This window comes from Molossus molossus, unplaced genomic scaffold, assembly GCF_014108415.1.
Source record: "Molossus molossus isolate mMolMol1 unplaced genomic scaffold, mMolMol1.p scaffold_m16_p_3, whole genome shotgun sequence".
In the NCBI taxonomy this organism is placed as follows: Eukaryota; Metazoa; Chordata; class Mammalia; order Chiroptera; family Molossidae; genus Molossus; species Molossus molossus.
The window spans coordinates 118,932,077-118,946,422 of record NW_023425366.1 but is presented as its reverse complement, the minus strand read 5'-3'; the positions used below and the strand labels follow the sequence as shown (position 1 = coordinate 118,946,422).

General features: G+C 53.5%; 2 protein-coding genes and 1 pseudogene across 2 annotated transcripts in view; 2 read left to right on the top strand and 1 right to left on the bottom strand.

Annotated features, from left to right (window-relative positions):
* The window catches only part of LOC118642148, a 38,508-nt gene extending 36,488 nt beyond the window's left edge, over positions 1-2,020 (top strand). Inside the window, 1 exon segment of the mRNA XM_036279748.1 lies at positions 1,567-2,020. Within this exon segment, the coding sequence (XP_036135641.1) occupies positions 1,567-2,020 (454 nt within the window).
* A 7,389-nt stretch (positions 2,021-9,409) lies between these two features.
* On the bottom strand, positions 9,410-9,510 carry LOC118642996 (annotated as a pseudogene).
* Positions 9,511-13,207: 3,697 nt separating this feature from the next.
* Positions 13,208-13,861, top strand: CLDN9 (claudin 9). Its single transcript, XM_036280165.1, has one exon. It carries the CDS (start codon positions 13,208-13,210, stop codon positions 13,859-13,861), a length of 654 nt encoding a protein of 217 aa, XP_036136058.1.
* The last annotated feature ends 485 nt before the right edge of the window (positions 13,862-14,346 follow it).

Genomic DNA, 14,346 nt, shown 5'->3' with positions numbered 1-14,346 from the left:
TTTTCTTAGCCCACTCACATTTGATTTTGCTCTATATAAGAATCATTATAGATTTTTCCTTTTTCACAGAATTACTGATTCTCTAAAAATATTCAAAGTGTCTCATCATGTATTTCTCTTCCCTGAGGCATGGAATAAATCACATCATCTCTTTACTGGAGAACAGGATTAGAAGCCAACATCTGAGCACAGGGGCCACAAAGCAGACGTCTCAGTGGGGGCAGCGGGTGATACCTTCCTAACCCACCTAAAATGTTCTAATATTGTTATAAATGTTTCTATATTCTGACTTTAAATAGACTGACCATTCTTTTTTCTTAAAAAAAAAAAATGTCTTTATTGATTTTTTTAGAGAGAGAGAGATAGAAACATCAACGTGAGAGAAAAACATCTAGTGGTTGCCTCCTGCATGCCCGCTGCTGGGAATCAGCCCGCAAACCAGGCATGTACCCTGACCTGGAATCAAACTAGGACCTCTCAGTCCATGGGACAACCTCCAATCCACTGAGCCACACTGGCTGGGCCCATTCTTTTTTCTTTATGAATCTCACCCATCAGTCATTTACAACTATTTTTAGCAATGTTAACAAATGCTACATGTCAGTCAAGCTTTGCTTTTGAATTAATATTGTTTAAAAAATTGTTTTTAAATCCTCACTGGAGGATGTTTTTCACGATTCTAGAGAGAGAGAGGAAAGGAGAAGGAGAGCAAGAGCGAGCGAGAGAGACATATATGTGAGAGAGAGAAACATCATCAGTTGCCTCCAGTCAGCTCACTGACTGGGGAATCAAATCCGCAAGGTGGGTATGTGCCCTGACCCGAAATCGAACCTGCGGCCTTATGGAGCACGGGACAACGCTCTAACCAACTGAGCTACACCGACTAGGGCAGAATTAATATCATTTTATCTTTTCTATAAGGCAACTGAATGGAAATCTGCATAGATCTTGAGGAATTACTAAGGGCAAACCCCCAAAAAGGAGAGCCACAACTCTCTTCATTGGCAACTGCACGGGGACGGGGCGGGGCGGGGTGGCCAAAGGGTGACTCAGTGGACCCTCAGGCCAGGTGGGGGCGCCCACTGCCAGTGTGCAGCGCCTGGTCTCAGGAAGAGTTAGGTAGTGAAGCAGGAGGCACCCGGGACACAGTGATTGACAGGAACTGGAGACAAAGAGCGCTGCTGCCTCTGATTGGCTGCCAGGGGTAGGTCACGGCCGCTGGTGAGAAAGACGCGTACGCCGTCAGCGCACTTGCTTTTGATTGGCTGGAACGCAGAGGCGCATGGCTCCGATTGGCCGGGCGCTCCGCATTACTCTGCGTGGTTTTCAGCGGGAGGGAAGAGGCCGGGGCGGACGGCGCGAGCTGTGTCCTGGCGCTGCGGCGACAGCAGAGACGACAACCGCGACGACCAAGCTGGCGGAGCGGCTCCCCCGCTCCCGCTCGCACCCGCGGCTTGCCCGCGCCCATTCGCGGCTGGGCCGGGCCCGCTCGTCACTATTGCTGACCCCGCCGCCTGCGCCAACCCTGCCGCACCCGCCGCTACCCGGCCTGCCTCCCGGTCTCAGACCCGGGCCACCGCCGTCCTCTGCGCTTGCCCTGGCTGAGCTGCCTCCGCTGCCCGCGCTCCCGCTGCGGCCCGAGCCGCTGGCCCCCTGGGGCCCCGGCGCTTACCTGGCGCTGCCCGAGCTGCCGCCTGAGGCTTGCGTTCCAGCCCCGCCCGCCACCTCTCTCGCCCTGCAGGACCTGCCGCGTCTGCCTGCGCCAGCACCGCGGCCCGCGCACCTGCCGCTGCCGCCGCTGCCGGAGACTGCGATCGCTGCCACTCCCGGGCCGGTGGGCGCGCGCGGCCGCCCGCCGCTCGTAGCTGAGCCGCCCCCGCAGCCGCTGCCGCCGCTGCCCGCACGTCCCTCGCCCTTCAGCCTCCTGGCGCCGCCTGCGCCCCGCGACCCCTGGCCACTACCCCCTTTTCCCCCGCCTCCGCTGCCGCCACCACACTTCTTCCTGTTGCCGCCCTGTTGACAGCCTCGCTCTCCTTCGGACCGGTGGGTAGGCAGCCCTCCCTAAACACAGGGTTGTGCTCCTCACCACCTTCCCCACGAGCAGATTCAGAAGATTGGTCAGATCCCCGGCTGAGGAAGAGGGGAGTGCCAGGGGAGAAGCCCAGGTTTGGGGGAGAAAGCCGCAAGTCTGAAAATAAACTCATTTATTCCATTTTCTTCTCTATAGCAAGCCTCTTGCCTGGTTATTTGAGAATGTAACCCATCTCCTGTACTGATAAACTGGCTGGTAATTAGGGAGGGTTGGGCTGGGGGCCATAGCATGTGGCTTGAGGAAAGGAAACAAAAGTTTAAAATGCTTTAACTAAGGTACCCACATTGTCTCATTTTCTTTTTAAATCCTCACCGGAGGATATTTTTCTATTTATCTTTAGATATAGTGGGAGGGAGAGAGAGAGAAACATCCGTGTGAAAGAGACACATCAACAGGTTGCCTCCTGCAGGACCGGACCAGGGCTGGGGAGAATGAAACCGAAGTACTGCCTTTGACTGGAATCGAACCTGAGACTCATTGCGGGAGGCTCTAACAGCTGAGCCAAACCGGCCAGGGCCCCTTTTTTTGGCTGGAAAAAGCTTTATTGTTTCCATTTGCTCCAATGCATGGGAGAGGGCTCCAGGGTGGTTAAAAGAATGGCTAGTGGTTTCAGGGAGAGAGAAGCTCAAGTAAAAGCCAGACACCAGGGGAATGCAGAGGGGTCCCTCAAAGGCTTTGCTCTGAAGGCTCCTCCTGGTGCTTGAGGGTGAGCCTTTTTTGTTGTTGTTGTTCAGATAGAGTGAGAGGGAGAGAGAGGAAGAGAGAGAGAGAAACATCGATGTGAAAGGGACACATCGAGTGGCTGCCTCTCACACGACCCAACCAGGGCCGGGGACAAACTGCAACCGAGGTACGTGCCCCTCGCAGGAACTGAACCTGGGCCCCTCTGGACCACAGGCCACGCTCTTAACTGCTGAGCCAAACTGGCCAGGGCAGGGTGAGCCTTTTGAAGACACACTTGCCCAGCCTGGGGGCCAGCCAGCCCGTGGAGTTAGTCAGGTGGTCTTCCTTATTCTTGATGAGCTTCACCTCCTCATCCAGGAAGTGGTTTTTCAGGAAGTCACAGAGATGAAGGTCTGTGCAGGTAGAACCCAGAGTGTACATATCCAAAAGGTCCTGGTTCAAATTGTTCTCCAAAGCCGTGGTGGCTTCCATGGCATCCTGAGTTTTAACCCCACTCACTTTGGGAAGGCTTCTGCACATTCTTGAAGAAAGCACGGCCACTGTGCTGGTTTTGCATTTATTATTATTATTAATTGTTATTGATTTTTTTAGAGAGGAAGAGAGAGAGAAACATTGATGTGAGAGAGAAACATTGATCGGCTGCCTCCTGCACCCACCCCCCACTGGAAATCGAGTCCAAAACCCCAGGTGTGTGCTATGACTGAGAATTGAACCCAGACCTCTCAGTCCATGGGACAACACTCAATCCACTGAGCCACACCAACCAGGCTGGTTTTGTATTTTTAAAAGACACTCAGGCCTTTGCTGGTTTTGCTCAGCGGTTAGAGCATCTGCCCAGGGTTCGGTTCCTGCTAAGGGCACGTACCTCGGTTGCAGTTTGTTCCTGGCCCTGGTTCGGTCGTGCGGGTGGCAGCCACTCGATGTGTCCCTTTCACATTGATGTTTCTCTCTCTTCTCTCTCTACCTCCCACTCTATCAGAACAAAAAATGGAAACATGTCCTCCGGTGAGGATAAAAAATAAATAAATAAAAGACACTCAGGCCCAGCCGGTGTGTGGCTCAGTGGTTGAGCATCAACCCATGCTCCAAGAGCTCAGCAATTCGATATCCTGTCAGGGCACATGCCCAGGTTATGGGCCAAATCCCCAGGAGGTGGCCAATCGATATTCTCTCATCAATGTTTCTATCTCTCCCTCTCTCTAAAATCAGTAAAGAAAAAAAAGAGACACTCGGTGCCCTCCAGCTTAACCTAGGTCAGCTTCCATCTTGTGGAAGAAATGGCCCATGCCCTCCAGAGCCACACCATCATGGTAGAAATAGAAGCCCAGAGAGAGGTAGGTGTCGGAGGCTGGCAGTTGCAGGTTGACCAGGCAGTTGATGGCAGCCTCTACCTTGGTGGGATAATTCTAATGAATTTGGGAGCTCTTGGTTATTTGGCAATAAGGAGTTAGTTTAAGTTAAAACAAACAAACACACAAACAAACAAACAAACACACACGAGCCCTGGCCAGTTTGGCTCAGCAGTTGGAGCATCGGCCTGCGGACCAGAGAGTCCCGGGTTCGGTTCCCGCTAGGGGCACGTACCAAAGCCAAACCAACCAACCAAACAAACAAACAAAAAACGGTGTTGGTGCCCTGGCTGGTTTAGCTCAGCAGTTAGAGTGTTGGCTCTTGAACCAAAGGGTCTTGGGTTCGATTCCCAGTCAAGCGCACATACCTGGGTTTCAGGTTTGATCCCCAGCCTAGTCAGGGGATGTGCAGGAGGCAACCAATGGATACGACTCTCTCACATTAATGTTTCACTCTCTCCCTCCCTTCCAACAACAACAAAAATACGATGTTGGCTGGTCTGGGAGGCTGAGGATGTCTGAGATGATTTTGAAAGTGGTGACTGGAAAAGAGGTTGGTAGGCCCTGGCCAGTTTGGCTCAACGGTTAGAGCATTGGCCTGTAGACCAGAGTCGCGGGTTTGATTTTGGTCAAGGGCACATACCTCAATTGCAGTGTGCCCCAGCCCTGGTCTGGGTCCTACGGGCGGCAACCATTCAATGTGTCCCTTTCACGTCGACGTTTCTCTCTCTCTCCCTTTCTCTTCCTCTCCCTCACTCCCACTCTATCTGAAGATAAAATAGAAAAATATCCTCAGATGAGGATTTTAAAAAAAGATGAAAAAAGGTTGGAGGGTGGTCGGAGGCTGGAAGAAGGGGGATCCTAGGTCTGTTCTGCCCAAACACTGTTGAAGCATAAGGCAGATCTGGGGACCACCAAGGACACCGCCTCATCTTCTCTTATAAAATCCAGGGTTTGGATGCCACTGCTAAGGCTCTCCTCTGCTCAGGTTTGTATGGCTTCTTGGAAATTCAGATCCTGCCTTCCAAATCTTAAGTCATACTTTCAACTGAAATAGATCCAGGGATCCCGAGGGCCTGGACACACCAGGAAAACAGCAGTGTTGATGAACCCTCGATACTGGGCCCTAGAGCAAGGCTGTGAAGTCATCCTCATGGGACAGGAAAGCTCCCACGGTGAGTCATGAGAGGAAGCCCCTGTTCTTTCCCCTCCTTCACCTGCCCTCCACGGCCACCCTGCCAGTTTCTCCCCAGCATGCTACAACTCAGAATAAAGTTCTCTTTGTTACTTGGGTAGCTTGGGCTCAGGTAACCAGGCAGACATTCTATCTCAATGGGCTCTTCTGTAGCAACTCAGGAGCAGTATCAGGAAGCCAACTTGACCTTGGGGGACCTCTCAGATCCTGGGACCTACCAGCAAGAAAGGCAGTGTATGAGTTTTCTGTAGCAAATCACCACAAACTAGGCGGCTTAAAACAACAGAAATGTATTTTCTCCTACCCCTGGAAGGCAGAAGTACAAAATCAGGGCTGTGCTCCCTAGGAGGCTCTAGGGGAGGATCCTTCCTTGCCTTGTCCAGCTTCTGGTGGTTCCTTGGCTTGTGGCCAAATCACTCCAGTCTCTGCCTCCATTTTCACATGGCCTTCTCCCTTGTGTGCTCAAATCTCCCTGTGTGTGTGTGTGTGTGTGTGTGTGTGTGTTTCTGATGACACCTGTCATGGAAATATAGGGCCCACCCTAAGTCCAGAATGATCTCAGCTTGATTTTCTTAACCTATTTACATCTGCAAATACCTATTTTCCAAATAAGGTCACACAGGGTTCCAGAGCTTAGGGCCACCCAGCATTGGAGGCCACCATCCAATCCATATCAATAGTGTCCTCTCCCCTTTGGGGCTGGCTCACCTCCTGAGCTGTCTTCCCGGCTTCCCTTACTATGTTTTACTGTCCCCTTGATGAACTAGAGCCTTCGGTGCCATTGGAGTCCCAAAGCAAGAGCCTACCTTGATAAAGCTCTCACTGGTACAGGAAGAAAACAGAGTGATGGTCTTTCCCCTTTGTTGAATTATGACCGAGTGAGTTCTCACTCCTGCTGGCCTGCTGCTTCCTCCACTCTCTTTAGGTCCTGTAGCCTTCCTTTCCTCTCAGGTAAGGATCAGGCAGTGAACAGGAACAAGACAATGTGTATCCTTTAATAAGATAGCTTTGGCCCTGGCTAGTGTGGTTCAGTGGTTAGAGCACTGGCCCACATACTGAAGGTCATGGGTTCAATTCCCAGTCAAGAGTACAGGTTCAATCCCCAGCCCTGTTTGGGGTACATTCAGAAGGCAACCAATCGATGTGTCTCTCTTGTGTTTATCTCACATGGATGTTTCTCTCTCGTCTCTCTCCTCCTCCCCTCTCCTTTCTACTCTATCTACAAATCAATGGAAAAAATATGCTTGGGTGAGGATTAAAAAAAAGAAGATAACTTTGAGGAGGGGCAACCCCACCCTCAAAACTCCATCTGGATAACTGCTGCTAGTTGAAAGCTGATAATTACAACTGATAATAAAGTAAACTGCTACCTAATCAATGGAGTCTGCTCAGGTGAAACCACCATTACGTTCTTGACAAAATACACTTGTCAATACCTATAGGAGGGCAAGGTGTATGAGGGGCTGGCAGCCTGGGCAGCAGGGCAGATTTTCCCTCATTTTATAGCCAGGAGGCACCTGAGATTAGGGCTGCTGTGACTTGCCCAGTGAGGCGCTGGGGTGGAGTTGACACCAGGTCTGACCCAGAGTCCAGTAAGCTGCCTGCTGCAGGTGGTGAGCAAACACCGGTGCTCTCTGCATCAGGGACACAGACATGGCGAAAGTGAGCCAGGGTGGAGGGTGTTTTTTTGTGGAATCAGATCCAGATGTGGCACTCTGCAGACTTCCCAGCACAGGCAGCCTCTAGGAGTGGGGGGAAGGAGGGGAAGTGGGGCACGATGCAGGTGGGGTGACACATGTGAGGCTCAGTGTGAGGCTCAGTCACTGGGCTGCCCTGCTGTGCTGCGTTTGGAGAAAGGCACTGGGAGGCCCAGCTCACCCAAGGAGCTGGCTTTGAAGTCAGGGTCTGGGGTTGCATCAGGCTTGTCCTGTTTCACTCACATACGCGTAGGCCACATTTCCTTAGCTTGTTTGCATGTCTGTAAAATGAAGGTTGTAAAACCAGCGAGAATTCTTATGGGACCTCAAGGTTTGATCCACAGCTTTTGGTTCAGGAACCTGGGCCGGCTTTTCTACCTATAACACAGGGGCCTCAGGCACCTCCCCCAAAGCAGTAGGTGATGCTCTTGGGGTGGTGCAGCCCCCAAGCCCACCCCCAGATCATTCCTAGCACCCATATAGCTATGGTGACCACTAGTTCTCCTTTATCATTGGCTCACGCTTCCTCTATGAGTGAGATAGATGCCCTGGCTGGTATGCCAGTGTGGTCACGCTTCCTCTATGAGTGAGATAGATGCCCTGGCTGGTGTGCCAGTGTGGCTCAGTTGGTCGGAGAGTTGTCCTGTGCACCGAAAGGTGGTGGGTTTGATCCCTGGTAGGTCGGGGTGCATATGCGGGGTGCATATGGGAGGCGACCAATGATGTTTTTCTCTCACATTGATGTCTCTCTTTCTCCCCCTTCCTCTCTAAAATTAATAAAAAGCATATCCTCAGGTGAGGAAAAATACATTTTAAAAAGTGAGATAGGTGATGGGGCTGTGGTTCTTCTGCCCACTGGCCCCTGAGCCCTCCCAAAGAGAACAAAGACCAGGTCCAGTTCTGTCACTTCCTGCAGGGGCTGGTGGAGTGCAAGGCCACCCCCTGCCAGGGTTTCCTCCCTCGGTAGGGGAATGTTCTCCAATCCTACCTCTTTCCAGGGCAGAGGCAGGTGGGGGTAGGATTCAAGAGGAAGTGTTCAAGTGCCTTTGAAATGCTAGCGGAGGTGGGACTCTCCCTCTCCCTCTCCTCCTCAATAGTGTCAATGGCATTCCAGCCCCATCAGTCTCCGCTTGAGGCTCTGACTTTAACCCTTCGGTTTCCAGATCCAACTAAATCCAGGTGGACCAGGGGACCTAAGAGAGGGCTTGGAGACTCCTGGCCTCTTTCCAAGGAGAGCTGAGGGCGGGAAGTGCATTCTTGCCCAGGTGCCCTAGGCGGCTGTCCTCTGCGGCTCCCACCCCCTTCCGGCTTCTCCTAGTTCTCCAACAAATTTCCCCACTAGCATGTGCCTTATCAAAGTGGGGAAGAGTGGGTGACAGCAGGGAGGAAGCTGAAGCTGTCTGGCCACCCTGGAGGTACCGCCAGCAGGGATTGGTCTCTAGAGGTGGGAAGGTGGGGGGGAGGGGGCAGTGTCTTCATCCTCTGAGCACCCACCTCCCATGTGGCTGGCCAGTCCCTAGCCGAGCAGGGTCTCCCTCTGCTTGAGTGTAGAGAACTGAGACAGATAGCTCAAGAACTGAGATCTAAAAAAGTTAGGGTTCTCTTAGTGCCTTCTTGGGGTGCTATGATTACCTGGTGAGTGCAGACTGCACCAGGCCCTGTGACAATGTTGGGGGTTTAGAGCCACAGAGCAGCCTGTGGAACTGGCAGGCCCTGGAAGGAAGGCTTGACTGCATGCTGACCAACTGTCCCCTTTTCCCCAGGACACAGGACTCAGTACGCAAACTGTTAGCAGGAGAAGGGCCTTGGCAGGTGTGCTCAGTGGTTAGAGTTTCAGCCCTTCCTTCGAAGGGTCATGGGTTCGATACCTAGTCAAGGATACATACCTGGGTTGCAGGTTTGATCCCCTGCCCCCCACCTCAGGGCTCTCTCAGGTCAATGTTTTTCTCTCCTTTCTCTCGCCCCCCACTCCCTCCCTTCCACTCTCTCCGAAAATATCAATGGAAACAATATCCTCCCGTGAGGATTAACAAAAAAACTGCCTAGGGCCGCCAGCAGTGTGTTCTTGACTTCGTGCAGTAAAAATTTCACAACATGAATCCAGGTGAATTTTAGAGGACATGTATTAAAGCTGGGGACAGCGAAACAAGAAAGGGCTGGGGAAATGAACCTAGGCCTAAGAAGTCAGAGAAAAGGGGGTCTTGGGGACTGGTTGGGGGGTTCCCGAGATGAACTACCACTGCCCATTGCTGCCCTGGTTGCAAGCCTAGTGGTGTCCCTTAGAGCGTAGGAGATGCATGTCTGTGGGGGAAGAAGAGAGGGGAAAAAGAAGGGAAAGAGAATGGGGGAGGCTACTCTCCAGAGGGAGAGCACGCACTGGGTCCTTTGTCTTGAGACTTTCTTTTTTATTAATTTTATTTTTATTTTTTAGGGGCCATGTTAATCTTCTCTGTATCGTTCCAATTTTAGTACATGTGCTGCCGAAGTGAGCACATCTTTCTTTCAGGTGGGGAATCTTCGGGGAGGTCTCAGGGGAGGGTTTTAGCAGAATATTCATCAGTTTTCTAGGTGTGCTCCTTCAGGGTCATGGTTTCCACTGATCGGTCAGTGTGCGTGTTGGGTGGGGGATCATTAGTCACTGCAGCTGGTCCTGGTGTTTCCCACCTGGTTTTGCTACATTTCTGGGCCTGGAGCTGAACTACAACTGAGATCTAGATGTTATTTCTAGGGAGGTGGCCTGTATCTGCTCTGCCAGTTTGTTTAGCTATCTGTCTCAGTTTCCCTATTCCACTTGTCCTGGCTTACCGGCCTGTCTTAAAATCAGAATGTCCCAGGCAAATAGAGATGAGTTGGTCACCTTATGGCCAAGGCAGGAGACAGACTTGCTCTGGGCCTAGGGGCCACAAAAGGCCCTGGGCCGGGGCTGCCCATGATGGGAGGCCTTGTGGGCAGGGCAGTGGGCCCTTCCAGAGACCCTGGCTTGCTAAGTCCGCTGAATACCTGCCCAAACCTGTGGGGCTGGATTCCTGGCAGCCCTGCAGACACCAGCCGTAGAGGGGGCCCACTGAAGGCTTGCTTCTCAGCCACCTCCTCTCCCCACAGTGCGAGGCCTCAGTGGCTGGAGGAGATGGACAAACCTGCCCCAAGATGGCGTGCCCATCACAGCCTGCTGTCCTCAGCACTCCCCTCCCAGTCGTTAGGTGACCAGGGTCAGCCTCTCTTTCTGGACAGCACTGCCTCGTGTCCTTTGTGGAGGCACCAGTCAGGACCAGGCATAGAGGTAGCCCCAGCCACAGGAGCCTGCTGGCAGACTCACTGACTAGATCTGGCTTCAGTCTCCTCACTTTAGAGGTTCTTAAACTCTTTTGGGTCAACCAACCCTTTGCCTATCTGATGAGAGTATAAACCTCTCTTAAAATATCCTAAAATCTCCCCCACCCCCCAGCAATGCACCAACCTGAAGTTAGAATCATTTATAGTTCTGGTTGGGTGTCTCAGTGGTTGGAGCATTGTCCTGACGTGTCAGGGTTTCGGGTTCGATTCTCAGGCCACATATGGGAGTCAGCCAATGAATGCGTGAATGGGTGGAACAGCAGCTCAGTGTTTCTTTCCCTCTCTTTCTCTCCCTCCTCTCTCTAGAATCAATTTTTAAAAAATTTTTAAAGGCCCTGGCCAGTTTGGCTCAGCGGTTAGAGCGTTGGCCTGCGGTCCGGAGAGACCCGGGTTTGGTTCCCGCTAAGGGCACGTACCTCGGTTGCAGTTTGTCCCCGGCCCTGGTTGGTCGTGCGGGTGGCAGCCACTCGATGTGTCCCTTTCACGTCGATGTTTCTCTCTCTCTCTCTCTTCCTCTCTCTCCCTCCCACTCTATCAGTACAAAAAGAAAAAAGGAAAAATGTCCTTGGGTGAGGATTAAAAAAAAAAAGAATTATTTATAGCTCTGGCCGGTTTGGCTCGGTGATTAGAGCATCGGCCCGCAAACCAAAGAGTCCTGGGTTCAATTCCAGCCAAGAACACGTACCTCAGTTGTGGTTTGGCTCTGGCCCCAGTTGGGCTTGTGCAGGTGGCAACCAGTCGATGTGTCTCTATCTCATCAATGTTTCTCTCTCTCTCTCTTTCTCCCTTTCTGCCTCCCACTGTATCTGAAGATAAATGTAAAAATATTTTTGGGTGAGGATTTAAAAAAAAAAGAATTATTTATAAATAAAGCCCCATTGAGCAGGTGAGGAAGCACCTAGCACCATCCCCTCCCCAGGGTGGAGAGTGGTGCAGTGACCAGGTATGTGCAGAGTCCTCCCAGCCCTCCTGGACACCTGTTGAAGAGCACCCCCCCCCCCCCCGGGCAGTCTGGCCTCTGGTCTTCCTCAGGAGGCATGGAAGTGAGGGGCTCTCACAAGACAGGGCTGCCCAACCATCCTGGAAAGTGAACTTTTCATCAACCCCTCTCTTTTCACACAATCATTTGCAGTTCTTAGCATCCAGGGAGGGATTTGAGGGAGTTCGTGACCTCTCCCCCCAAATGAGGGGCTCATGTTTGTGGGTCTTAGGAGGTTTCTCAAAGGGGTCTTTGACCCGAGGAGGTTAAGGACCTTGACCTTCCATGATCTGTCCTAGATTCTGGGATGGCCTGTGGACTCCCAGGCTGCACCCCACAAGGGGAGTCCCAGGGCTCTGAGATCTTGAGAGGGTCTTTCCTGAGGACTGTGAGGCAGGGTTCAGGGAAACCTGAGTTACCCGGGCCTAACCCCTGTTGCCTTCCTCTGTGGTGTCTCATCCAGAGTAGTCACTCACTCCCCATGGGCAAGAGTGGGGTCCTGAGCTTCAACCCCACCCAGGGCTCCTGTCTCTGCTCCTCTCCTTTCACCCCAGCCCTGAATTCTCCCCCACGTCCACAACAGGCTCTTTTTCCCCTGGCCTCTCGAGACCTGCAGTCTGGTCCCCAGTTTCAGTGGAGGGGGCGGAGAAGGCATACCTGAGATGAGGTGCTAGTGAGGGGGGTGGTTTTCTAGGCCGTTGCCAGGACGATGCCACCTGAGCTAGGCGCCAGGCACCTGTCGCCTAGGAACCGTGTGGGTGAGGCCCCTCCCTGGGGAGCCGCCAGGGCCACTGGGCTGAGACAGGAGACAGATCAAATTCCGGAGAGTCCTAGTGGCAGGTACAGGGTGGGTGGGGGTGAACAATAGTGGGAAGGCTGGGGTACGTCTGTATCGTCATAAAATGAACTGGCTGGGGAGAGCAAGGACGGTGGGGGCGGGGGGCTGGGGGTGGAGGAGGCTCAGAAGGGCAGACTGAGGCCCTTAACTCCTCCACTTCTCTGTTCTGAGTCAACTGTTACATTTTGAGCCCCATTTCCTCTCCAGAGCTGATCCTCAATCTATTCTTTTTTTGAGAGGAAGGGAGAGAAACATCGATTTGTTGTTCCACTATTTATTCATTCATTGGTTGATTCTATGTACCCTAACTGGGGGTCAAACCCAGAAACTTGGTGTATGTGGAGGACATTCTAACCAAGTGAGCTACCCAGCCAGGGCTCACTATTCCTTTGTCCCTGGGTTCCCACAGGCATGGATATTCTTCTTTTCTTTCCTGTTCCTTTCTGGTCACCTTATGCTCTCTCCCCCACCCCCTCCACTCTGAGCCCCCACCTCTTCCCTCCAAGCCCCGCCTCCTCCCCATAGCACTGGCCTCTCCAGTCTTGGCCTGGCTGCTCCTCCCCAGCCTTGGCCTTAAAACCCCCAAGGCTGCAGCCAGGAGCCAGCAGTCCCCAGGTGGCACCAGGCAAGGGTGCACTGCTCAGCGTGAACCTGCGCCAGCCAGCGGAGGCTCTCCGCAGCCTGAAGGTGGGTTGGAGGGTAGGTTCTGTGTAGCTGGTCAGACAGGCAGCGGCAACACGACTGCAGGGTGGCAGGAGAGACAGCCACTAGGTGACTGATGGGCGACAGGAGCCTCAAGGGGACACCATCCACTCAACTGCGCAGGACTGTGAGATTTTGTTTGTCGGGGCCGGAGACACACTTGTGAGGAGCACAGAGCGAGAAGGTGCCTTGCAAGAGGCTCACAAATGTGAGGACTGTCCTGGCCTGAGGACACTGGCTGTCCATTCCTGGACGGCACCAAGACCCGTTTGGCAGCGTCTGACCCACTCCAGCTAACCAGGCCACCAAGGGTTGAGAAGACCCAACTGAGGGGGCAGATGGCTTCAACTGGACTAGAACTCCTAGGCATGACCCTGGCTGTACTGGGCTGGCTGGGGACCCTGGTGTCGTGTGCTCTACCCCTGTGGAAGGTGACCGCCTTCATCGGCAACAGCATTGTGGTGGCCCAGGTGATGTGGGAGGGGCTGTGGATGTCCTGCGTGGTGCAGAGCACAGGCCAGTTGCAGTGCAAGGTGTACGACTCGATGCTGGCGCTGCCCCAGGACCTGCAGGCTGCCCGAGCCCTCTGTGTCGTCGCCCTCCTGCTTGCCTTGCTGGGCCTGCTGGTGGCCATTACTGGTGCCCAGTGCACCACCTGCGTGGAGGATGAAGGTGCAAAAGCCCGAATTGTGCTTACTGCGGGGGTCATCCTCCTCCTCTCAGGCATCCTGGTTCTTATTCCCATCTGCTGGACGGCCCACGGCATCATCCAGGACTTCTACAACCCCCTGGTGGCTGAAGCCCTCAAGCGGGAGCTGGGGGCTTCCCTTTACCTGGGCTGGGCAGCAGCTGCACTGCTCATGCTGGGTGGGGGCCTCCTCTGCTGCACATGCCCCCCACCCCAGATGGACCGGCCTCGAGGACCCAGGCTGGGCTACTCCATCCCCTCCCGCTCGGGCACCTCTGGGATGGACAAAAGGGACTATGTGTGAGGTGGAGGGTCTCCAGAAGCCCGCTGCTGAGCCTTGACTTTGTACTGGATGCCCTTTAACCCCTTCCCCAGGCAAAACCTACTCTCCAGGAGCTCCAGCCAGGCCTGGCTGCTGGGCTCGTCTCAGATGGCCTGGATGAGCCCAGACCCTCCTCAATGGGGTCCCCACCTTCCCCAACCAGTTGCTTTCTTTTGCTTTCAGGACCTAGGTCCGCCCTCCTCCCTTCTGGAGGCTCCTCTGCCCCTGGAACTTGGGCCTCACCCAAAGGGCAGTTGTTCTTGCCTCAAACAAGGAGAGGATTATACTCTGCTTGCCCTGGAGCTAGTCCCCTCCAGCCTAGCCACCACTAACATTCAGAGACCCAGGCCAGGCCCTCTGGGAGAAGCCAGTCTCCTCCAAGCCTGAAGGGCCGAGCCTATCCCCTGCCCCCCACCCCTACCCCCTTGAATTTCTGGAATAAAGAGCATTTGTATCTCTGGCTGCCT